Source organism: Felis catus, chromosome A1 (genome assembly GCF_018350175.1).
Source record: "Felis catus isolate Fca126 chromosome A1, F.catus_Fca126_mat1.0, whole genome shotgun sequence".
Lineage (NCBI taxonomy): Eukaryota > Metazoa > Chordata > Mammalia > Carnivora > Felidae > Felis > Felis catus.
This window is the reverse complement of record NC_058368.1, coordinates 86,331,257-86,358,799: the sequence shown is the minus strand read 5'-3', so window position 1 is coordinate 86,358,799 and position 27,543 is coordinate 86,331,257. Positions and strand designations below refer to the sequence as shown.

Below are 27,543 nucleotides of genomic sequence, written 5' to 3'. Positions count from 1 at the left end.
ATCCCATTTACTCTTACATCAAAAATCATATAATATCTAAGAATAAACTTAACCAAGTAGGTTAAACACTTGTACTCTAAAAACTATAAAAACCTGATGAAAGAACTTGAAGATGACACAAACACATGGGAAGACATTTCATCCTCATGGATTGGAAGAACAAACATTGCTAAAATGTGTATAACTGCATAAAGCATCTACACATGAAATACAATCCCCATCAAAATACCAACAGCATTTTTCACAACAATCCTATAATTTATATGGAATCACCAAAGACCCTGGATAGCCAAAGCACTCTAGAAAAAGAAAAACAAAGCTGGAGGTATTACAATTCCAGATTTCAAGTTCTATTATATAATTGTAGTAGTTAATACTCTATGGTACTGGCATAAAAAATATATACATGGATCAATGGAACGGAATAGAAAACCCAGAAGTAAGCCAACGATTATATGGTCAATTAATAGTTGACAAAGGAGGAAAGAATATCCCAGGGGAAAAAACAGTCTCTTCAACAAATGATGTTGGGAAAGCTGGACAGTACATGCAAAAGTATAAAACTGGACCACTTTCGTACACTATACACAAAAATCAACTCAAAAAAATTAACTACCTACATTTGGGACCTGAAATTATAAAAGTCCCAGAAGGGAGCACAGGTAGTAACTTCTCTGACATCAACTATAGCAACATTTTTCTAGATATGCCTCCTGAAATAAGAGAAATAAGCACAAAAATGAACTATTGTGATTACATCCAAATAAAACCTTTGCACAACAAAAGAAACAGTTAACAAATTAAAAGACAATCCATTGAATGGGAGAGTCTATTTGCAAATGAAATATCTGATAAATAGTTATTTTACATAAAATATAAATATTTTACACAAGAAAACACCCAAAGAAACAAATAATTCAATAAAAAAAATGGACAGGAGTCTAAGAACCATAATCCAGTCAGAAAAAGAAAATCCTATATGATGTCACTAATATGTAGGATTTAAGAAACAAATAAAATGAAAACAGATGGTTGCCAGAGGGGAGGTGAGTCAGGGGATAGGTGAAATAAGTGTAAGGGATTAAGAATACTTATCTTGATAGGAACTGAGTAATATAAACAGTTGTTGAATCACTATATTGTAGATCTCAAACAAACATAACCCTCTAGGTTAACTATACTTAAGTAAAATAAAAAATAAATAGGGCACCTTGGTGGCTCAGTCTGTTAAGGGTCCGACTTTGGCTAAGGTCATGATCTCATGACTGATGGGTTCAAGCCCCGGATCGGGCTCTGTACTGATAGCTCAGAGCTTGGAGCCTGCTTTGGATCCTCTGTCTCCTTCTCTCTTCCCCTCCCCTGTCTGTCTGTCTGTCTCTCTCTCTCTCTCTCTCACACACACACACACACGCACACAAAATTTTAAAAATATATTAAAAAATAAATTAAATAAATAAATTAGTAAATATATAACAAAAATAAATAAATGGGATCATTTATTTAAGAGCTGTGTGACTTATGTATAATTCAATTAGATTAAAAACAGAAATTAAATGTAAACTATCAGGATTTTCTTTATTATTCTTTCATTTATTAGGATAAACCAAATGCCATGGCATCACAACATGGTTGATTTTGTGGTGTCTCTTGGGGATATATGTGGCACCCAGTCTCCACCTTTTATTGATACACATTTGGGGAATGCAGGGGTATTTCAGGATCACTTCACTCATTGAGTTTGCTGAGCCATGGTAGTGTTGTCTCACTCAGTTCTTTTTTTTGTTTAACTTTTTAAATCTTTATTTATTTTAGAGACAGAGAGAGCACAAACAGGAGAGGGACAGAGAGAGCCAGAGACAGAATCTAAAACAGGCTGCAGGCTCAGAGCTGTCAGCACAGAGCCTGACCTGGCACGCAAACCCTCGAAAATTAAGATCGTGACCTGAACCGAAGTCGAACACTAAACCAACTGAGCCACCCAGGCACCCCATGTCTCACTCAGTACTTCTATGACTGGATACAGAGTTATCCTGACCTCTCCACACATGCTAATTGTGTCTGGATAATGCAGGAATAGGAGGATCTGGCCCACATCTCTTCACACAAACATGAATATAAATAACCATCCATCCACAAACATACTTCTTTTAGAGTTCTGGATTCCATAAAAAAGTTCAAATAAACTGAAGAAGGTAGGAAGGATAGTTTCACTCTACGTGAGACACCCCTCTTTCATACCATGTAACACGGATCAGAGAGATTTCTTCTGCTTTAGAGTACTCCCGTAGGGAAAAGAGTGTCAAGTGAGAATGCATCATCACTACAGACACAAAGTATCAAGCCCAATTAACCATGGACCCTGTGAGGAGATCCATTTGTGATAACTTCTTGCTGGCCTGTCCAAAATTTCTGGCTAAACTGGTGAAAGACTTTCTCTGTCAAATCCAGTCTATAGATAAAGAAAAAGTGAATAGTTACTTCAGTGTAATCCTATAAGATTCCCAAAGTGTCAGGGAAACATGATACTACCAAAATAGAATGAAACACAAACAATAGCCAAGTTATGAAAAGAGTCCAAAGTCCATCCCCTGATGAATGGAGAAAGAAATGGTATATATATGCAATGGAATATTATTCAGCCATCAAAAGAATAAAATCTTGACATTTGCCATGATGTGGATGGAGTTAGAGTGTATCATGCTAAGCAAAACAAGTCTGTCGGAGAAAGACAAATATCATATGATTTAACAAATGTGTGAAATTTACAAAACAAAACAGAGGAACATAATGGAAGGGGAAAAATGAGAAGGAGGCAAGCCATAAGAGACACTTAGGACAGAGAAAAAACTGAGAGTTGATGCAGGGGAGGTGGTTGGGAATGGGTTAAATGAGTGATGGGTATTAAGAAGGGCATTTGTTGTTATGGGCACTGGGTGTTGTATGTAAGTGATGAATCACTAAATTCTACTCCAGAAACCAATATTATTACACTATATGTTAACTAACTGGAATTTAAACAAAACTTGAAACAAAAAATAATAAAACACAAGCAACTGACTGTAAAGAAATGGAGATCTAAAAACTACCTGACAAAGAATTCAGAATCTTTACCTACATGAGCACAGAAAAACAATATTTGAGAGAAATGATGTTTAACAAAGTTTAAAACCATGAAAAAGGGACCAATGGAAATTCTAGAACTGAAGAACATAATGATTGAACTGAAAAAAATCAATACAGAGGCTGAACAGACTTCATCAAGCACAAGAAAGAATCAGTGAGCTCAAAGACAGATACTTTGAAATTATACAGTCAGAAAAATAAAAGAAAAATAGACTAAAAAAGAGTTTAAAAAAACTACAGAACTTATGTTCCCCAAAGAAAACTTAGGTATGCATCATGACAACACCAGAAGGAGCAAAGAAAGAGAAAGGGGCAGCAGGCTTAGTTAAGGAATTAATAACATAAAACCTCCCAAATCTGAGGAGGGATATAAGCACACAGGTCCATAAAGTTCAAGGAACTCAAAATAGATTGGACATAAGAAAGTGGTTCTGAAATACAATATAATTAGGAAATCAAATAACTTAATATTTTTTTTATTTTACTTGCTATTTTTTACCAAGTAAAAAGTCTAAGTAATTCAGTTAATGGAAGACAGGAAAAACATAAGTATATTTAAGGTATTTTCTGCAATGAAATTGTATTGTGAAACATTTTCTTAAAATATTGCAATAAAATGAATAATATTATTTTTATTATTTAGTTTAGTAAGTAAACATTGTGTCATAGTTTAGTGTTTTTTTTTTACCAAAAGAATGGATATTTTGAAAATATGTCATGCCTAAATAAAGGTAGATCTCATATTTACAATATTTTAGTAATTTCCTATATGTTTTATTAAACTAATCATATTGCATTGAACTATTAAAATTGTTGGCCAGTATAATCAAAATTGGGAAATAAATCAATGTATGCAGATATGTATTTACTGTGAAATTACTCTGAGCAATATATAAAATATATGATCCATAAAACTTGAGAGACACAATAATATTGATATAAATTGAATAAATATTTTTGTTTCTCTAACCACTGAATTGATCCTTAACACACCTGTGAAAACATCTAAAGAAATCATTTGAGCTCCTTTCCCAACTTTGGCTTATGTCTATCTTGGGCTATTAGTAACTTAACCTATGTTGTCCAAGTCTCAGTTTATAGTAAGTACAAAGAAATAAAACAAGCCAAACACACAAAAAATGCTTTATATTAAATATCCAGTTAAAGAAGACATAGATTCATCATTGCTGCTGCGTTTTTTGGAGGGATCTCAAATTTCAAGTATGGAGATAAAAATGTACACTCATTTGAAAAATATTCGAGGAAGCTTACACATGAAATGACTCTGTTCATATGATGAAATTGGGCCACTGTCAGGTAACCAAACCAGTGCATTTGTGAAAGTACAGACTGCGGAGATAATACAAGCTACAATAGTAATCTCAGTTTGTTTGTTTGTTTGTTTGTTTGTTTGTTTGTTTCGAATAATCATACAAGAAGTGAGCATCCTCAGCAAGTGCTTGAGAAAATTTCATTTATAATCTAGTACCTTTGTGTATAAAAAGCAATACATACATTTAAGCATTTCATTAACCAGAGAATCCTATTTTTTTAAATTTGATTGAAGTAAGATTAAACAACATATAATACTCTATATTTGAGTATATAGCCTTAAAAATTAAATAAATGAATCGATTACTTGAAACTCGTACATTGTTTTAAGACATCACATTCTTTTTAAATTTAAAATGCAGTATTGTATACTTCTGAGAATCAATCTGATTATAATGATTGTGAAATGATATTGAAACACAGTAAAATTGATAATAAAGGCTACTGGTGATATTGTCTATGAACACTGAATTTGTGAGGAATAATATATGAGCTTACTCTTAACTCTACCATATTCTGGAGTATAATTGATAATAATTATGATACTCTATTCTAAAATATATAATAAATGTTTATATATAAATTAAAATGGTACTTCAAATATAAGAATTTTGTTTTGGTAATAACTGAACCAAGACCTTTTGAGAAAAAAAGTTGAAGGACAAACAATATTCTTTAAAGAATGGAGAATTCATTTTATCCACTGCCTATGAAGCATCTTCTGGAAATGGGGAAGATTGCAGCCTCGTCAAGAATGCTTTAAAGAAGCATAGATAATGGAAATTAGAGTGTGCACTTGTTGTGATGAGCACTGGGTGATGTATGGAATTGTTAAATCACTATATTGTACAACAGAAACTAATATAGCACTATATGTTAACTATACTGGAATTTAAAAATTACAGTACTAAACAAAACATAGGTAACATGAATTATATTTTTCAGAAGTAAAAATGTTTTCACTCAAGGGCAGGATGTGATCATATAGGTATTGATTACATAGCTTTCATTAACTTCTTTGGTAGTATTTGTGACAGTTTGGATTGAAATTATTTAGACTTAAAGTGGTCAGTTTAGGAAATAAGTGATGTATGTGAGAGATGGTTAGGAAATAGAAGATTTGAAAGGGAGTTTGGGCTTGAATGAACAGATACTCTTTTCCCAATGTTGTTCAGCGCCAATGGTAGAATGTAAAACAGATTACAAAAGTGACTTTGGAGCTGATTCACAAATTGCTCTCTGGATGGGAAATGAGGTAAGGCTCATATTGAAGTAAGCTTTGGATGTGCTCAAGTGAGAATTAAAGAACCCTAACACCTAAGGGTACAAGTCCTCAAGAAGGTTTGTAGAGACATTGTTTATTGTATTTGTTTATTATATTGTTTATTATATTTGCATGATTGAAGGGTGCTTAAATGGCACCCGTGGTAATCTTAATGGCATTTCCTACTTGCTTTGTTTTCTCTGCAGAAATTCGCTCTTTCTAATTAAAACCTAGAAATTACTTGTCTAGACTTTATATAAAACTACACAACAGAAAACAGGTATCCCTCGCTTTTTTTAAGTTTTTGTGATGCCAATTTGCTTTTACACAGAAGACTGACTTTAGTACTGTTCTCGCTAACCCAAATAAATCAGAAAAAGGTTTTCACTTTTCCAGAAAAAAGGAAGGCCAAAGGTGAAATTAGCATTCGGTGTTTATTTAGCAGCCAGCCCATATAAAGGCAGCGTGCACCTGGATCCGTGAGAGTGGCGCTGGCAAGCTGCTTCCCTAGGACTGCATTAACAATACCAGCATCCTGTATAGTTTTGAACTGTGCCTGTAAGCACTTGTTTACCGTGATTTGTTATGAACGCCCATTAGCAAGAGGTGTACTAAGGTATCCAGAAGTGGTGATTATTTTTTATTCTGACAATAATGAAAACGTTTTCTATATATTAATGGGAATTGTGTCTTCACTTTGTACACTTTCAGCTTATGAAATATTTTATAGAAGCGCTCTACCTTCAGAGAGCAAGGGGAATTTGCAACTAGTGAGTGTAAAAAAAAAGTCTAGGAGCACCTGGATGTCTCAGTAGTTAAGCATCTGACTTTGGCTCAGTTCATGATCTCACAGATTGTGATTCAAGCACCACATCAGGCTCTGTGCTGGCAGCTCAGATACTGCAGCCTGCTTGGGATACTCTCTCCTTCTCTTTCTGCCCCTCCTCACTGATGCTCGCTCTCTCTCTCTCTCTCTCTCCCCCCCTCTCAAAAATAAATAAACATTTAAAATTTTAAAAACAAATGTCTAATAGCATGTGTGTGTGTGTGTGTGTGTGTACGTGTGTGTAAGCTTTGAAAGACAACTTTGGGAAATACTCCAAGTAACCATGGTTTTACTTCTGTTAATCCATGTTTTTTAAACACAAGCTATGTGAAATTGAAGTGTTTACGCTTTAACTTTCACATATATATTTTTTATACTTCTTGTGCACATTAATTAGTTCCAGTAGGAGGGCAGGGGATATCTGTGTTAACAACTTTGGAGATTTTGTGTGAAGATCCAAGGAGTATAACATATGGAAACAACTTAAAAATTTTATCATGCATGTAGTGTATGAAAATGAAGTGGGGGCACCTGGGTGGCTCAGCTGGTTAAGCGTCCAACTTCAGCTCAGGTCATGATCTTGTAGTCTATGAATTTGAGCCCAGAGCCAGGCTCTATGCTGACAGCTTAGAGTCTGGAGGCTGCTTTGGATTCTGTGTCTCCTCTTCTCCCTATGCCCCTCCCCTGCTCACGTTCTGCCTCTCTCTCAAAAATAAATAAATAGTAAAAAATTTCTTTTAAAAACAAGGAAAAAGAAAAGTGAAGAGAAAATAAGTAATTGTGATGACAATGATAATGATAAAGATGCTAAAACTTATGGCTATTCTTCAGAGATAAGTTATAGCCAAATATGCACTATGTTTTCCTTATTTTTCATCTCATAGGTAACTTGCAATATCCCAGTTTCTTTGTATCTGTTCCACGTAAGTGTACAGCCTCTAATAGTTAAATTCTTTAATCCACTATCGCATTTCCCGTAGTAGGGGAGCTAGAAGTACATCTAACTTTAAACCTAAACTCTCCAGGGTATGTGTAAAATGAAACAAAATAAATCAATTCTCACTGCAAAACATAATTTGAAAGACAGTTCTTTTAATCAGTTTCTATTATCTGCCTACCAAATTACCTACTAATGCTGATTCACCTTTGTGGAATTTTAAGGACTTGTATGGATTGGAATCACACAAGCATGCACCTACACAGATATTCATTGTGTATTCTAGATCTCTTTATACTCTAAAAATGTATAGTTCCTCTTAAAACTGAAAATTCACGTGTCTTGAATATTAAATACTGTCATTAAAATTCCCAATTCACTAAAGTATTGCAAACTATGTACTCTTTGTCCTTTTAGTAAAATCTGTTTTGTGGAAACCCTTGAAAGGCTGTGAAATCTCCTGTAGATTTCCCTAAGAGGATACTGTGGAGAATTACCCTGACCTAGATCCCAGAGGACCCTCTTCTGGATCATCTGATTCTATATTCTATAAAAGCCATTTTACAATACTTAAAATTTTACAACTGATGGCTATGCAAAAGAATTCTGCTTTTAAAAATAATTCCTGCTATAGACATGGACATCGAGGAATGATCAGCCGACTTTTAGGAACGAAGATCCACTTTACCTACCTAATGCATTCAAAGTCCTCCTGGGAAAACTGATCTGTTAACTTGGTTCACTGGTTTTGCAGACTGCCAGGTGAATAAAAAATGACATTTTGGGGGAGAGCCCACATTTTTAGGGTATTACAGGGATCTTGAGAAAAGACAAAGCAATTCAAATTTCTGTGAAACTTGGTGGAGAGTATCTTGTGCTTTACAGGTTCCTAAAAGTCTGATCTAATTTCTTTTCCTGCAAAGCCAAATTATGGAGGGGGCTTAGGGAAATGCATATTTGCTCTGTACCTCTGTAAATGATCAGCCTTACTGTGTAATTAAGAATGATTTTTCTTTGAGAATAGTTTTGATCAAACGTGAAGAGTACAAGGGCATGAAAATCCATGCCTTAGTGGAAAATTCTGTATTAATCTAGTTTCGACAGGACACTCCTCCATGTTTCTCAACGCTATCACTAGGTCACTGCACAGACGTGAATAAGTCACTACCTAACTCTGTGATTTTATCTTTTGATAATGAGAAATAGTTTTAACAAGCATATTTTCTATAAATGTATGAATCAGCCACATGAGGCCTTTTCAGTATTTAATTTTCAACTCCAATATGAACATAGGATAAAAGGTCTGCAATAATATTGATGCATATTGACTTTAAGAGATGGTAATAGTTTAATTCATTTTGAACTTGTACAGCATTTGGAAGATTTTCCGCATTATGTAGAGTATAGACATCTACAATATAAATTACAAAGGAGATAATATGGCTGTGCCTTTATAAGCAAGGACACTTTTACATTGGGAACAGAGCAAGAATTGAATTTTATGTAAAGGTTTTAAAATTTTTTTTCAACGTTTTTATTTATTTTTTGGGACAGAGAGAGACAGAGCATGAATGGGGGAGGGGCAGAGAGAGAGGGAAACACAGAATCGGAAACAGGAAAAGGTTCTAGAGAACATTGTTTGTTATAAGACAATGTGTGTGGTCATAGTGCAGTAAAACCAATATATCTGAGAAAATAGGAGAATATGTCCAAATAAGTAAACAGTTATTGGTAATATAATTTTATTCACGTTTCAAAGAAGCTTTCACATGCATTCTTTACTTTACCACCTGTATAGCATTTCTAACTTAACAACATTAATTTATTCTTCCTTTTTCAGTGTGTGTGTGTGTATGTATGCGTGTGTGTGTGTGTGTGTGTGTGTGTGTATGTGTGTGTGTTGGTGGATAAAAATTGACCCTGTCTTATTTCAAATTTATTACCTCAAAATATTTAATATTTGAGCGATAATATGGGGGATGCTTTTAGAGAAATGAGGATAGATAGATGATAGATAGATAGATAGATAGACATATAGACAGAGATAGAGATAGATGCATACATACATACATACATACATACATACATACATACAGTGATGACAGATAGGAAATCCAGTTATTCAATTATATGTATTTAGTTAAAGCTGCATAGAATCTTTGCAACTCAATTTGTCATGAATAAAATATCATTGTAATATCATATTCAAGAGGTTCATCCACAGTCAGGATCAAATATAATTAATTCTGGAACATACTCTGACACATTCCAGTTACCAACTTATTTTCGCACCACTATTTTCTCTTTCCTGTAGGACCTGAAAAACATTCTAGGCTTGTTTCTTCTGTTCACTATGAAATATTATCAGAATGTTTTCTGACATTCTTTCCTCCTATGTACACTTGTTATAAATGCTGATGCCTAGAATGCAATTTTTAAGGAAATTTGAGGAATTAAAGAGATGGAAAATGTCTTGTAAATAAGCTAAATATAGGCTATTTATTGTTATTCCAATGGATAAAATCAACCTACAGGGAATAAAAATAAGTTATTGGATTTATTTTTACCTAAGAAAAATTGTTCTCTCGACTTGAGACCCTGAAATTTTCAAGGCTGTTACTCAAGAGTTCAATACGCTTCAATGTCAGATTCAGGGGTCCTTTAAATGATGTCCCATGACAGGATATTAGAACAATGCAACATGAGTAATAAAAATTCTCATCTTAGAACAAAAAAAAGTGTTCATCTGGCAGTCATGATACATAGCATCAAATACCAGATATGATGTGACATTAATTATTTGTTTTCTGTGCTGATGTTTTACACCTTTAGAGTGGAATAATACTAACCACCTCATGGTAAATTCATCACAGAGAGCCTTATATAAAATGTATGTGGTAAGAGTGATCATAATTTTATTGGTAATTTCAAATATTATATTTTTTCTTGTCAATCATTAAAATACTAATATAAATGGTATCCTATGGAAAATGGTATAATATGTGATACATTGAATCCAAATGGCATTTATGGAAAAAATTTGCTCTCCCACTCTTTTCTTTGCAATTTTTCGGAGGACACACTTTATACAAAGGTCAATTGCACTGCACATATTCTGGTCCTTGTTGTAGGTGCCAAACATGAAATAATTTAGGTACACTTATATTCTACCTCTGAATTTTTAATGGGAGTAAATACATACATATATATTTATTATATAATAAAACTTACCATTTTATTTTTAAGTGTACATTCCAATGACATTAATGAAACTCATATTATTGCTTAATCATTACCATCATCATCCCCAAAATTATATCTTGCCCAACTGTAACTCTACACCCATTAAGTATTAACTCCCCATTTCTCCTTCCTCTCGGGCCCTCTTAACGCCCATTCCACTTTCATTTCTATGAATTTGATTACTCTGGGTACCTTGTATATGTTAAATCATGCATATGGCTTCTTTTGATTGGTTTATTTTACTTAGTATAATATCTGGAAACTTCATTTATCCTGTAGCATATAACAGAATTTTCTTCGTTTAAAAAAGCGAATGATTATGTATATATGTGTATATATATATATATATATATGCATTAAATAATCAGAATATGCTATTATATAATATATTATGCTATTATATAATATATAATTATTATATAATCATATATACTATATAATGTAATATTATATAATAAATTATATATTATAATTATATTATAACAATATATATTATATAATTGGTATTATATATAATATATAATATATTAGCATATATATATATAATATATATAGTATATATAACGGCATAATATATAATATGATATATGTTATATGTTATATATGTTATATGTTATATATATTATGCTATTATATAATACTATATATAATATGCATATATATTATACATATATATACAAACACACACACATGCTGTATTTTGTTTGTTCATTATTTGTCTGTCAGTGGGCACTTTTGTTGCTTACACTTTGTAGTTATTGTGAATAAAGCTGCTATAAACATGGGTGTACAAATATCTATTTTAGACTCTGATTTCATTTCTCTTGGACATGTACTCAGAAGTGGTATTGTTCTATCATATGGTAATTCTATTAACATTGATAATAAGGGCTACTGCTTATATTGTCTACGAACTACTGCTCTGGATTTGTGATGGATACTACATGAGTCGGCTCTTAACTATACCATATTCTGGAATATGATTGATAATAATTTTGATACTCTATGATAAAATATATAAGAAATGTCTATAAACATATGGTTATTGGGAAACTCTAGCAGATTTATGGAACCTGCCATGACTATGGTGTATAGATATTAAGTTGAAGAGTCGACTCTAACTGTATCATTCAGAAGGAAGAAGAGAAGATTTTATATCAATGGTACTTGACATCAAGTATTCATTCACAATTTCAGAACATGTGAACCAAATAGTGTTACCTGACTTCAAGGATGTTTTATTTGATATTACTATGCAAAGAGGACTCAAGAAATAAATATTATTCCTCAACATAAGCTGATAGGCTGCTGCAGTTTTAGAAGTAAGTCTTAGATATAAAAGAAAAATGATCCTTTATGGGTCACAAACATTACTCTTAAAATGACTGTACAATGTATGCATTTATGTTGATTTTATGTGCATGCATTTTGAATAAGCATATGATTTTGGCAATACTTGTGTATGTTTACGTAAGCTAAATGTATGTATCCTGATAAATTCTTAGCGAATATATGTTTTTTTAATGACATTAAAGATTTCTTAGAAAAGATTTAGGCTACTAATGCTTGAATCTTCAAATTTTAATCTCTAGGTCAAAAAATAATTTGTTGTGTTTTTTGTTTTTTTTTGTTTTTTGTTTTTACAAAATAGAAACATTCAGTTATTTACTTAAGCACTGTAAGATTTTAGATACTACACAACTAAAAAAAAAGCTTCATATTCTGTGATTGACTTACTTTTCTATCTGCCTTCAGGAAAATTGCATCAATGCCCCATGGAAAATTATACTCAAAAATCAACTGATTTCATTTTATTGGGGTTGTTTCCACCATCAAGAATAGGCCTGCTCCTTTTTATTCTCATTGTCCTCATTTTTCTAATGGCTCTGTTTGGCAACCTGTCCATGATTCTACTCATCTTCCTAGACACTCATCTACACACACCCATGTATTTCTTACTTAGTCAGCTCTCCCTCATTGACCTAAATTACATCTCCACTATTGTTCCCAAGATGGCTTCCAATTTTGTGTTTGGAAACAAGTCTATCTCCTTCATTGGGTGTGGTTTTCAGAGCTTCTTTTTCTTGACTTTAGGAGGGGCAGAAGCATTGCTCTTGACATCTATGGCTTATGATCGTTATGTGGCTATTTGCTTTCCTCTTCACTATCCCATTCGTATGAGCAAAAAAGTGTGTGTGTTGATGATAACAGGATCTTGGATAATGGGCTCAATCAACTCCTGTGCCCACACTGTATATGCCCTCCATATCCCTTATTGTCGATCCAGGTCCATCAACCATTTCTTCTGTGATGTCCCAGCCATGTTGACTCTGGCTTGCATGGACACTTGGGTCTATGAGTACACAGTGTTTGTGAGTACCACCCTCTTTCTTGTGTTTCCTTTCATTGGCATTGCATGTTCCTATGGCCGAGTTCTCCTTGCCATCTGCCGCATGCACTCAACAGAAGGGAGGAAGAGGGCCTATTCGACCTGCAGCACACACCTCACAGTGGTAACTTTATACTATGTACCTTTTGCTTACACTTACCTACGCCCAAGATCGCTGAGATCTCCAGCAGAGGACAAGGTTCTGGCTGTCTTCTACACCATTCTGACCCCAATGCTCAACCCTATCATTTACAGCCTGCGAAACAAGGAGGTGATGGGAGCCCTGAGAAGAATGATTCAGAGAATCTGCTTTTTGAAACTGTAGACAAAGCTTTTTGCATATGTACCCAAGACTTGGGTATAAGTCCCTTCAACAGTGTGCAGTAATTGTAAAATATTATTTTATTCTTGGATCACAAGGACTAGAATCACAAGAAACTCACTCATGTCTGGACAAAATTGTCTCTCAAACATATATGTAATTTTAAGCCTTCTCTTTTTTATCTTTATGATGCTTTTTCTCATGACTTTCAAATGCACTCATTTTTTGCTAATAGGTTCCCAATGAAAATGGTTCTTTTTCATGTGGAAATGAACATGGAAACTGTTTAACTGAAGCGGTCATTCAGCATAACAGTTCTACTATTTTACATTTATTTTCCAAAATATATAAAGAGAGAAATAAATATTTCTTGAATGTCTATATCTAAATAATGTCAGAAACTGTCTTGTTCTTCCCATTGTAGTCTCAATGACTTATCTATGTATGTTACCTTTTTTTTTCACTATATGCTAACTTGGCTTTAGAAAGATGTAGGTGAGACTTCATCAGGGATTCTAAAGTCCTAGACCATCCTGAATAAACTATAACAAGTTTATGCTTCTTTTATGGAAGTGAATCCTAGGAAAATGATTTCATCTCAGGTATCCCTCAAAATCAAGTATTAAGACTTGGATGTGCCATAAGAGATGAAGAAATTTTGAGGTTAGTTATAATCTGAGTGGATCAAAAGTTGAGTGTAGCTATTAGGAATTAGGGGGTTCAAGGACATTCCCATAACCACCCCCGACACTTATCACATACTCAGTAGTCACTGCTATCTTTGTATTCGCTCATGCCTCTCATAGGTTATTTTATTTCCCATTCGCTACATTTCAAAGTTTTACCGGAATAGGTTGGGGGAATATCAACTTCTATACACCAATTCTAGTCATTGATAAATCATTTTTCTAAACACGTCCCGCTATTAATCTAATAAACACTCTCAGCTCAAGTGAACTTCCTGTTCAAGTAGATTGCTAACACTTCTCCTCATTGGTAAGTGAAGAAATGCTCTTTATTTTCTCAGGTTTGGTAGAGAGGAGGTAGGTCATACCCTGCATAATTTATGGGGCACAGCACAAAATGAAAGCATGAGGCCTCTTTTTCAAAAGCAGAAAGGGTGCCATCCTCTGTGCTAAAATATGAAGACTTTTTTCTTCAAAATTAATTTCTTATCTATTAAATATAATAAATAGTAATACATTGTTTTGTGATGTCATCATTGGTAATATTTTTTGCCTCATTTTTCTCCAAATTAATTTCATCAAAATTTATGCTTTTAGGAACTTCATTTTTCTATCCATACAGTTGAATGTGCTGTTAGTCACTGGTGGAAAATTCAAGGAGGCAATTAATTTTTGACAATTTTTAATTTGAGAAGAGTCATTATGAGTATGTTATTGGAGGTGTTTGGAGTATTTATAAGTGGTGACAACAGTGGATCCAACATCTGATACATTATATCCAAATGCAAATTTTAGTACATGTAGAGTTGATGCTTCTTCAGGAAAAATTTTTTCTAATAAAGTTCTCTAATAAATCAATTTCAATCCATCAATTGATATGTAAACCTGAATTTGCTTTTAAATATATATTTAATAACTGTCACTTTAATGAAACTTTCAAATTTCTGGTAATTTGTGGACTTTGTAAAAGATAGTGGAAGTCACTTCATGCTTCCAATACCCATTTATTCATTTTATTACTGTATCTCCAAATACAAGGTAAATTACTGTGATCTTTTTTCATGTTTCTGAAATTTTATATGAAATTTTATTATTTTCATCAATAATATTTCACATTAAATTTTAAATATTTTTAACATTGTTAAATTGCATTTCTATTTCTGAACTTCTGGAAATTTTCTTTGCAATGTTGTGGAAGTTTCTAAAAGTATAAGTTTTGGATTATTTTATTAATTCTCATAACTTCCCAATATGCTTTATTGCAATGGCAATGTGTGTACTTTTATTTGCATATTTCATTGACAAAGATTACTACTACTAGTTAAGCTCCATTATCACTTCCTGTCCAGACACTCAGGCAAGATAGTTAGTAATTTTATCAATGACACAGGATGGGCTTCGAGGTGGAAGTGAAAGTCATCCCCTGCCTCCAGTGTGAGTCACTGCTATTGCCAGGCAGAGCTCCTTCTGTCTCCTGGCAGTGGACTCTTCCACCTCTGTGCTGCCTCTGCAACTGCTGCTGTCATCACCGTCACCAGTCTGGTCCCAGTCCCAGAAGAGATACTCCCTTGGGTTTCTATGTGCCCTGGAAACGGACATACCTGTGTTCACATGAGGAGGCCAGGCATATTGCTCTGGGTGCATGCTGCTGAGCCCACCTGTGCAGGTACTGCTGCTGTGTCAAATTCACAAGCCAATGCTGCCTCCCAGCATCATACCTCTGCTCACGTGTACACCCAGATATAAAATTATGACGTTTTCAAGATGGCAGATATAGACCATTAAGCCGAGCAATAGCCCTTGGGAATATATGCTCCTGTGCAAGCACACAGAACACATACTCATGAGGCCAGCCTGGAGAAAAGTAGAACAGTGAGTAGAAAGAGAATCTTATCATGCAAACCAGGAAAATGATGGGAATGCCTTTAGTTTTTCCCAGTGGTTATCATTGGAAATAATTTGAGGGAATGTGGAGTTGAACAGGGATGCCTAATATAAACTCCTTAACTATTTCAGGCAGTGAATTATGGAGGAAATCAGGACACCTTGATCTGTTGTTGGCCCTGATATACCATGGCCTGATGGAATCCACACCACTTCAGGACTTAGTTTTCTGAATAGCAAGACAGAGGCTCAGTTCTTTAAAGTATCAGAAAATGCTGTGTAGGTGGCACAATAATCACTCTACATTTCTAGTTCTTTGGCTGAGACATCTCCTTTAACAACAAAAAATAGATTAACAAGAGAAAACCAAAGTTTAATACACATTATATCTCCTGTGTATGGAAAGACCCAGAAAAAAAAATGAGTAACTCCCTGAAATTGCCCAAGTCATTTCTATAAAAACCATCTTCAGATAAAGACAAAAGATTAAGGGGGATTGGGGAGGCTAGTTATGGGAAGTTACCAAAAAAAGGAGAGTAAGCAAGGGTATGTTCTTTGTGCAAATTTAAGTCACTGGCTTCTCCACTGAGAAGAGTTTCTAGAAATATGTCCATCATTCGCTTACTGATACAGAGAGGAAGACAACCTTACAAATGAAAATGCCCTTTAAAAACATATATGTCTCTTACAAAAGAGTAATTGTGGTGCTCAGTGTTTTTCCCATGTTCACTGTTTCTTACAAATTACAAGTCTAAAATAATCTTTATCCCAAAGAGGTGTGTATGTTTTAAGGAGGTAAATTTTGCTCCCTTCAATGGCATATTTGAAGTCACTCTTAAAGACAGTCCTATAAATGCAAGAATAATTCTACTTTTTATGGCTGGAAGTGGGGATCAACCCTGGGAGTGAGGTTCAAGAGATCATAAACAAATAGTGGGCACTCCAGGCTATCAGAAATCACCTTCAGAAATCCTTTATTCCAATAGTCTTCTGGCTCAGAAAAATAGTGAAGGAACTCCCACAAATATTGTGTCCTCACAGATCTTAACATTAGGAAGAGCCAAATTATTATAAGAACTAAGATGAAGAAAGAAGGAAAGAAGGAAAGAAGGAAAGAAGGAAAGAAAGAAAGAAAGAAAGAAAGAAAGAAAGAAAGAAAGAAAGAAAGAAAGAAAGAAAGAAAGAAAAAGAAAGGAGACAAATTATTCATATCTTCTGCCATTTTACAATAGTTTATGGGGATCTACTCCAGATAAGTTTAAAAGCCAGACAATCATGACTTTTGGGTAAAATTGCTTCCTCCCCAAACTGTTTCCTCCCCACATAGTCCCTGATTCTGAGTTTATTATGTCTCCTTTCAGTCATTACTGTTTTCATTCAGTTGTTAACCTATTACCCAGTGCTTCTTATTCATTATTTATTTCATAGCTCATACTGGAAGATGCACATTTTAAAGAAAATGACATCTAAATGGATTTTGTAATGCACACTGTATGAATTGTAAGTTTTCTTATATATTAAATTAACAAAGTTTAATTTTTGCAAACAGAAATGAATATTTCTTACTGCCTCTTTATAGGGATGAACATCTTTCTAATAATAATGTAAAGGTCAGTTTTGTCATAATATGGAAATAAATAATAATTACCTTCTTGCTATAAGATTTTAACTCCTATTAACTGTTCTACACACTATATGTGTCCAAAATTTGGAGGGGGAAAAGAAACAAAAGACAGGTGCTATTTAAACCAAATAGCTTTTTAATTACCAAATATTTAGTGAGTACTTACTATATGGTGGGGGATACAAAGATGTATGATTCACACAATTTGGGAACTGCTAAAAAGAGAAGCTAGGCCAAAATAGTCACTCGTACTAAGTCCCATATCAGCAAACCAACTAACCTAAATGTAGTTTCAACCTCTTCCAGGAATATTATCTTAAACCGGTCAAGGTGGAATTTTTTGGCCAGTAGTTGTGAGATAATTTGAGCGATCCACTAGCCCACCAAAGGAAGATAATGTAATAGTCTTTCCTTGTTCAAGCCCCTTTCTGTCTTTAACAGTCTCCCATTTTGTACAGTGCTTTGAACCTCCTTTCTATTTGTTAGACAGGGGTGCTGCCAGGTTTATGAATCATTGAAGAAATCAACATGATTTTTAAATTTACTCAGTTGTATTTTGTTTTAAACAGATTTGTCAGCACTGTGGGTTTGAAGGAGACTTCAGAACATCTAGCTTTGGGGACAACATGAAACATAGGCCTGATGCCTGTGAGCCTTTTTGAGTTCTCTGTCTTTCTCACCAATTTGGAGGGTAGTAACAAAGGTCAGATCAGTTCTGGGTTCTGCTCTTTTAATGTCAATATCTCAATGTAATTGACTTTTAGTCTGGAATTATGTTTTTTGAAAGTCTAGTGCCATGCAAAATCTTCATTCTTGGGGGCCAGTGGCTCAGTCATTTTCCCATATATGAGAGTTACTCATTTTTCCCTGGATATATGCCTTGCATATGTGTCTTTAGTCTTTTTTTTCTTTTTAATCTGTTTTAAGTAACTTACTTACTATTACATTCTATTATATTCTCAACCTTTTTATGTATTTGTGATTTGCATTCAGTCATTTTCAAATCTGCAGCCACATACAGACTTCTTTCTGTTACAGGGATTTCCAGCTGAGAACTTAAAAACGTAAAGGGAAATTTGCTAAGTTATAGTGAGAATTAGTTTAAATTATATATATTTTTATAAGATTAACCTTATACTATTGTCATTTATTATTTAGAACCTCACAACTGCTAAATCAAAGCATAGACATATGGAAAAAAACATCTCAATAAAACAGATGTAGTCATGTCCCAAGCATGTAAAAAATATATTTTCTGTTATATATATATATATATATATATATATATACCTATATCTTTCTATAATATATTGATATCTCTCTCTCTCTATATATATATATATATGTGTGTGTGTATGTATATATATATATATATATACGTATATATATATATATATATATTTTATTTTTTATTTTTTATCATTTTATTTTTTAAAAATAATGTACTTTAACAGACAAAACATGAGGTAAAAACTCTAAACTTGCAAACATTTATGTTAGAATACTTGCCCTGGAGTATTCTAACATAAATGTTTGCAAGTTTAGAGTTTTTACCTCATGTTTTGTCTGTTAAAGTACATTATTTTTAAAAAATAAAATGAATGTAGGAATTAAAGAAAATGAATGTATAAAAAGAATAATATAAGCAAGGGATTGCATCATTTTTTTCCATTATGCTTATACGTATTTGTTTTCATATATATATATATATATATATATATATATATATATATATATATATTAAAACCTTGGAGTTCAAGGATGTATATATTACATATATATGTATAACTATATTTCTAGAAACACTTAAACTCAGTCATTCAGAGGTGGCCAATTAAAGCTATGGTCCCTCTGAAAATATAGTGCAAATGCATTTCTGATACAACAGTTCATTAGGGGACAGACAAGAGTTAAGTTTAATAATATATAAAAGTAAACACTTTTGCTGTAACATAATATATACAACCTTTTGAAAGTTTTATGATAAAACTATACATTGGGAAGTCAGACTTTCTAGGCAAAATAGTGGCACTTAAAAAGTTAAAAGAAGTTTAACTACAGCATAATCTCCAAATATGTATAAAATTGGTAGCACAGGGTCACCTGGGTGGCTCAGTTGATTAAATGTCCAACTTCAGCTCAGGTCATGATCTTGCAGTTTTGAGTTTGAGACCCATGTCAGGCTCTGTGCTGATAGTTCAGAGTATGGAGACTGCCTCAGATTCCATGTCTCCCTCTCTCTCTGCCTCTCTCATCCTTGTGTTCTGTCTCTCTGTCTCAAAAATAAATAAACATTAAACATTTTTAAAATTGGTAGCAAAGTTTAATTTTTATATTCATTTTAAATTAAGTTTACAGAGTTACCTCTGTGTGACATTAAGCACTGCCTCATATCCAGAGCTTAATGATTTCTTCTATAAATTTCAGTTTCCTGCATTCATTTTCTTTCAAGAAAGACTATTAATCAGTATTTAACATCTGATATTTGGTTATTATCTTTACATGTTAAGTTTTAACACCAGGGAAATATCTTTGCAACTTCTTAAATGGCACTTCTAACTTTACCAGGAAATTGAAAATTGTGAAATGCATAATGTGTATTGAAAATAAATCAGCCACCACTTGTTGAAAAGACAAAATTTCTGTGAAATTTTAACACTGTCATATTTGCTTAAACTTTCTCATCTGGGTCAAATAATTGGATTTTCCCCACTGTAGGTCTGGGAATCTGGGGTGAAGAAAGAAAGTGTTTATATGTCCACGCTTGAAGCAAGGCTTGAAAGAGGTCCCCTTGACCAATCCCCTCCATTCCAATAATTATTGCAATCTCTATAAACAGGATTCTTATTTTTTAGTGAAGCAAAATGGTCCTTGCCAAATTATGTGATATTGAGTCATTCTGGCTATCAATTATCTGTATGTAAATTTCTCCCTACCCATAGAATTATGTTCATCTACTCACCAAGAAAAACACCACCTTGTTACACCCAGTCATTGTCTCCTAATAAAAAGCACATGATCTCTGGTATTCTGCAGTCTTCTTCAGGTCCAGGTGTGTTTTCTTGCTCTGGCTGTGGATCCTGGTCTTTGGGACAAATCTCTTGATCCAGTATTTTCCATGGTCTTTGATTGTATCCTTGGGGAGATTTCTCCTTCTCTCTTCCTATCCCTGACCCATCTAAACTAGGCATTGGGGTCTCTGCCTCATTGGCTCTCAGCAGTGTATGTAACCTTAATTCTTAAAGAGTGCGTTGCTTTGCCATTACAAGCCTTGTATACAAGATAGTGGGTTACTTTGTATTACATTCACATGTCTTCTAATGGATTAAACTCAGGACAGTTCTGGGTCATAAGCCACATTCCCAGTTTCTTCCTAGACTTAGATCTCAAAACTGTCTCCTTTATACTTCCTCACAGCCATGCATATGGGTTTGAGGTCACTTGATCCAATAGTCTTAGTTTGGGAGATAACAACTTTTATATGTCCTTCGAAGTGGGGGTGTCATCACATAAATAATTCTGAGGCACATACCAGGTATTGTTCCTGATGTATGTACACCAAACCTGAATCCTCTGTGTTTCTGAAGATTTTGATGGCCATTGATTTTTTTCAATATACTTATTTTTTAGTTTCAATGGAGATTCTTTTTTTTCTGTTTTTGTTTTATTTTGTTTTGTTTGTTTTTGTTTTATGTAGAACCCTAGTCGATAGACTCAGAATCCAAATACAAATTTAGATTTATCTAGAAAATTCCATGAACAGTTAAGACAGTGACTGCAGGGGTTGAGGAGGAAAAAAAAAGTTACATAAATATTTAGGAGACAAAAATTGAAAAAAAATCGTGATTATTTGGCTTTATTTAGATGAGACTAAAGGATTTTGGTTAAGGCTCAAATGTCAAATTGTCCGTGTTACACAGAAGAATTCAATAATCACATTGGGTTTATTTAATCATTCATGAATGAAATGGGCAGCATCCCATCTAGAAAATGTAAAGCAGTACCAAAAAGCTGTGAAAATGGGAGACATATTATGCAGAAGGAGGCAGAAACAAGGAAAGAGCTCATTACCTCATCATCCTGAAGGTAACTTCAATATTGACAACCAGGAAATTCCAGATTGCCTGGATTAAGATTGTATTCCTGGGAGAGGTTGAAGCTATAATCAAATTAGGCATTAAGTCTTGGTTTGGTGACATGGGGATTAACACAAGTGACTCCATTTGGTCCCTAGTGTCTGTTTTTAAATAATTCCCCCCTTTCGATCACACTCTCACCTTACTGAAGATATGATCAACAATAGAGTGCCAATCCTAGCTACTGCTCCAAAGTTCTCCAAAGTCCTTTGTGCAGTATTTACAGATGATATTTTTTGATGAATCTCTGTGATATTCACAGGTCAGAGCCTCAGGTTCATATCATTTGAGTCATTCATTCTCTTTCTAACTTTTCGTACATTAGAGTCTTACAGAGATCATTTGCACTGTAGTTAACAGCTGTGTACATGCATTTAAATCTTTTGAGATAGGGGCACCTGGGTGGGGTGAACATGATCTCATAGTTCGTGAGTTCGAGCCCCATGTCAGCCTCTGTGCTGACAGCTCAGAGCCTGAAGCCTGCTTCAGATTCTGTGTCTCCCTCTTTCTCTGCCCCCCCCCCACTCACACTTTCTCTCTCTCTCTCTCTCTAAAAAATAAATAAATATTTTTTTAAATAATAAATCTTTTGAGATAGGGGCGCCTGGGTAGTTCACTCGGTTAAGCGTCTGACTTCAGCTCAGGTCACGATCTCATGTTTTCTGAGTTTGCATCAGGCTCTGTGCTGATAGCTTGGAGCCTGGAGCCTGCTTCAGTTTCTGTGTCTCCCTCCCTCACTGTCCCTCCCCCGCTCACACTCTGTGTCTCTCTCTAAAAAAAATAAATAAACATTAATTAAAAAAATAAATAAATCTTTTGAGATAATGCAGCATACCAAAGATAATGCTATCATTATTATAAGCAGGATAATTCCCAGTGTTTAGAGTGCACTTCAGACCCATGGTTTCCAAGACCAAAATCAATCAAAATCCAGTAAGTCATAGAAGGTGCCCTCTGAAGGATTGCCATTTTAAACCAAGTATTTTGTTCATAATCTTATGTAACTGAAGGTCAGCATTCCCAGAAGTGTTAATTCAGGTGCACCAGGAGGTGTTTGCCACAGCACAGACACCTCTCTGTTCTTCCAGAAGATAATCAGAACTACTTTATCAAGAACAACTGCTTCTGACTCTTGATTCTGGCTCAGGTCATGATCTGAAGGGCATGAGATCCAGCCCTGTGTGGGGCTCTGTGCTGGATGTGGAGCCTTGTGTAACATTCTCTCTCTAGCTCTCCATTTGCCCCTCTCCTGCTCTCTCCCTTCCCCACCATCAAAATAACAACTTTGGACAGAAAATGTAAGGATGGTTGCCTGACAGCTACTATATCAGCAGCAGATTCTGTGATATCTTCAAGAGTTAAGGAAGGCGGCTGACCCATCACAGCTGCATTTACATTTATTCTTAGCTAGAGGAGGAATGGTTTACCAAACAAAGCTAGTTTTGAATCAAGAATGTGTTCTGGCAAGTCCCATTTGAATCTGTGGCTCAAGACTGGAAAAGTGACAACCATAGGGGCCAGTACAATGTAAGGGTCTGTAGAGCACAAAGGTAGATTTATTCTGGTTATACTTTCCCTGAATTTCTGTCTTTATCAAAGATTGGATACAAGATTCCATGGGGTTGAGTTTGAAGTTGTTAACACAAGACAGGAAAGTGAACCAAAGTGTTTCTATTATCATGAACAGATCAGAATTTTTGATGACAATGCAGCAGTCTAAAGGGTATCTTATAGAATGGCCTGAGAGATATTGATGTCAGCATTATCTATCCAAGCCAATGCCTGAATAAATGGGATAAGAGGAAGAAGGAGGAGAAGGAAGGGTTTCATGTTTAGTTAAAATGTGAAGCCTTGATCTGGCATCTTGGGAGGAAGTCCTTTACACCGATGTCAGCAACTTCTCTGACTTGCCAATTTGATTTGTATGTTTCCAGTGTTTGCACAGGCACAGACATCAAGTAAAGCTTCCTTTAGCTGTGAAATATAAGCACATGTTTCTAGTCTCTGAAGTTTGGCTGCCACCAGGGTCATGAGGAGAACACAGTGTAGTCCTTTCCTAAAATATTTAAGGGATGTCTTTGTTTTTAGTAATTTCAAATCAAACGGTTGGGCGTAAAGTGGAAATGTTAGTTTGGGCAGTCCTAGCCAAATATTTGAGGAACTAGAAGAATTTTCAAATAAGTTGAGTTTAAAGGTATATAAAAAACTTCAAAGACATTTAAAAGGATTGGAATATATCTACAGTGGTGTAAATATAATTTTCCCTCTACAATTATTTCAGTTTTCCATCAAAAATAATCACAGTAAAACTAACCTGTGTGTGTTAAATGTGGCCTGATATTTATATAAGTCCAGCAAGAACAGTTCCTGACCATGTAACGTCTTTTTAAGGTCGCATTCCTGGAACTTTTGTAAAGACTCTCACCTTGATATCTTAAATTTTCCAAGGCCAGGAAACCAATCAAAAGACTTGCCATCAGATTTTACCTACCAACCAACACCTTTCCAGTCAAAGGTTTGAAATAGAGTCAGATTTTTTCTGATTGTGTCTTGTAAGAAGAACAGATTCTTGCTAAACTTGTGCAACTAAGTAGCTATACTGCCATGACAAGAATATGCAACAGTTTTAAATTTTGGAGAGGTCATGTAGGGAGATAACACAAGTAGTTTCTTCCTTTTAAAAGGTATACTTTATCAAATACTGTTAGTCATAGATAGAGTAAAAAAAATTTCCCTAAATCTTGACAAACAAAATATTAAGGAACTGACAATGACTTCAAAGAAAATGTCATAAAATTTTAATAATTCTCCTCATCTTATTCATTCCCATTTAATGAATACATATTCTACTTGATTCTTATTTCTCTATTAGTTCTGGAAATTCTTACCAATAGTTTTATGACTTTAAAATTAATTGAAACTGGTACTTGTCAAGTCCTTTCCAAAGTTTCTTTCATGACGAAAACTTTTTGCAGTAACACTTTTGCAAAAGCATCTGAGTAAAGCCATATCTCTGTGTAAATGAAAATTATTAAAATAATAAAAGTTTATTAAAATGGAATTGGTAGTAAAATTTGATTGATTTAGTAACATCCAACATCTGAATACAATAACTGGATTGTAATTGATAATATCACACCAGCATTTCAAGAAGTTTTCTATAATTTTTTTTAAATTTTTTTTCAATGTTTTTATTTATTTTTGGGACAGAGAGAGACAGAGCATGAATGGGGGAGAGGCAGAGAGAGAGGGAGACACAGAATCGGAAACAGGCTCCAGGCTCTGAGCCATCAGCCCAGAGCCCGACGCGGGGCTCGAACTCACAGACCGCGAGATCGTGACCTGGCTGAAGTCGGACGCTTAACCAACTGCGCCACCCAGGCGCCCCTTATAATTTTTAAAACACTTATCACATATGCCTGTACAAACCCAACATAAAGAAAACTGAGTACTCCGTTATATGTGAGAGTACTTCCCATGTAATGTAACATATCAAGTCTAATTAGATTAACATCCCCCTTTTTAAATTTTTTTTAGTTTATTCATTTTTGAGAGAGAGAAAGAGAGAGAGGGAAAGAGAGAGCATGAGTTGGGGAGGGGCAGAGAGAGAGGGAGACAAAATCTGAAGCAGGCTCCAGGCTCTGAGCTGTCAGCACAGAGCCTGATGTGGGACTGGAAACCACTAACCGCGAGATCATGATCAGAGCCCAAGTCAAAGGCTTAAGTAACTGATTCATTCAGGTAACCCCCCCCCCCATTTTTTTAAAATAAGGAGATAGAAGAAAAATTGTTGAGATGTATCGGAAACCTCTGGTAAATACCAATTAGTTAGAAGTCAAAAATTTATTTTTATTTAGAATGTCAATTGGGGGAAGTTTGTCCAAAAAATCAAAAGGTTTAAAACATTTTGTCAAATAAGATCGTATAGGTCACTGTGAAGTAACAGTTATTCACCTAACCATGGTGACAAAGACAGTGAAATACAGAAAGCTAAATAGTTGTAAAATTTATTAATAGCAGAACAAGTTATATATACTTGTCCTTTAGGAGGTAAAAATAAAGTCAGGTTTAGTTTTACATAAAACTTGCATTAAACTTATATTAAAACTGGGGCGCCTGGGTGGCTCAGTCGGTTGAGCGTATGACTTCGGCTCAGGTCATGATCTCGCAGTCAGTCCGTGGGTTCGAGCCCCGCATCGGGCTCTGTTCTGACAGCTCAGAACCTGGAGCCTGTTTCAGATTCTGTGTCTCCCTCTCTCTCTGCCCCTCCCCCACTTGCACTCTGTCTCTCTCTGTCTCAAAAATAAATAAACATTAAAAAAAATTTAAAAAAAACTTATATTAAAACTTCTTTTTACAGCCCTCTTAACAAAATAATTCAATGTATCCAGATTTATGACTCATAAAATTCCTTTCCCAAGGTTACTTTTGACCAAACTTTTACAATATTTCTTCTCAATGCTTTCTCTTCTATCCAATTGTGAAAGTAATAGTTTCACTCTAAGAAAAAATTACTTTCTTTTTTCTAAACAAAAATTATATCCACACCTCATGAGTTTTCTAACAACTTTCTAACTTTTCCTTGCATTCAGAGTTGATTCCCTTATAATCCCTAGTAGCTTTGATTGCATCTGAATTCTAAACCATTAAAACACATAATTTCTAGTGATAATAGGAAATTAAATGGTTGTATTTGATATCACCATCTGTGGTTTTGAAATTTTTGTTAATTTATTATTTTTATTAATTAGTATGAGTAATTTATTAGTATTATCTATTATTTACTTTTTTAATTATTGGAAATTTATACTTTCTAATAGTAAATTTCTCAGCATGGCTCATGTTTGATAACTGCTTAATATAACCAGTTCCTCTGTGAAAAAGAAAGCCAAAATAGGGGCACTTGGGTAGCTCAGTCGATTAAGTGTCCAACCCTTGATTTGGGCTCAGGTCATTATCTCAATGTTCATGGGATTGGCACCCACATCAGGTTCTGCAATGACAGCACTGAGCCTGATTGGGATTCTCTTTATCCTTCTGTATTTGCCCCTCCCTCACTTGTGCACCCATCATGTGCACACTCCCATTCTCTTTTTCAAAAATAAATAAATAAACTTAAAAAAAATACAACCAAGTAAATTTAAAGATCAAGTTGGCTTTCTTTGATGATTCATACATTAGGCAGCATCCCTTCCAACAAACTGAAAGGAGGTCTAAGACACTGTACAAAATGAGAGCTTTTATACACAGAAGGGGGCTTAGATGAGGAAAGACTGACTACCTTATTTCCTTTGGACACTAAGGGGTCTCTCAGAGAGATTGTCTCACAACTACTGACTAAAAAATTACAGATTGACTGATTTAAGACAACATTCCTTGAAGAGGTTGAAACTACATTTAGATTATTTGGCTTGCTGATATGGGGCTTGCACAGGTGACTATTTTTGGCTTGGTATCTCTTTTTAACAGTTCCCAAATTGTGTGAACCATACAACTTCATACATCCTACTACGTAGTAAGTACTCACTAAACATTTGGTGATTCAAAAACAGCAACAAAAGATATATATATATATATATATATATATATATCCATACATATGTGCATATATATATATATATATATATATATATCACAAAGAATAACAAAACAACCCAAAGCAGAATAAGAGAAAAAAAATATTTGGCGATTGAAAAGTATTTTGGTTTGAACAGCAGCTATCATTTTTTTCCTCTATATTTTGAAGGCAGATACAATGAGTTCTGGGAATTAAACTA

The 27,543-nt window shown here is 34.3% G+C and overlaps 1 protein-coding gene across 1 annotated transcript; it reads left to right on the top strand.

Moving 5' to 3' along the window:
* The first annotated feature begins 12,500 nt into the window (after positions 1-12,500).
* LOC101083056 (olfactory receptor 2L5) lies at positions 12,501-13,439 on the top strand. Its single transcript, XM_003980575.3, has one exon. The coding sequence runs from the start codon at positions 12,501-12,503 to the stop codon at positions 13,437-13,439; it is 939 nt and encodes a 312-aa protein (XP_003980624.2).
* The last annotated feature ends 14,104 nt before the right edge of the window (positions 13,440-27,543 follow it).

Excerpts from the sequence above, each read along its gene's own strand:
- LOC101083056 (XM_003980575.3), top strand. The coding sequence starts at position 12,501 with ATGGAAAATTATACTCAAAAATCAACTGATTTCATTTTATTGGGGTTG.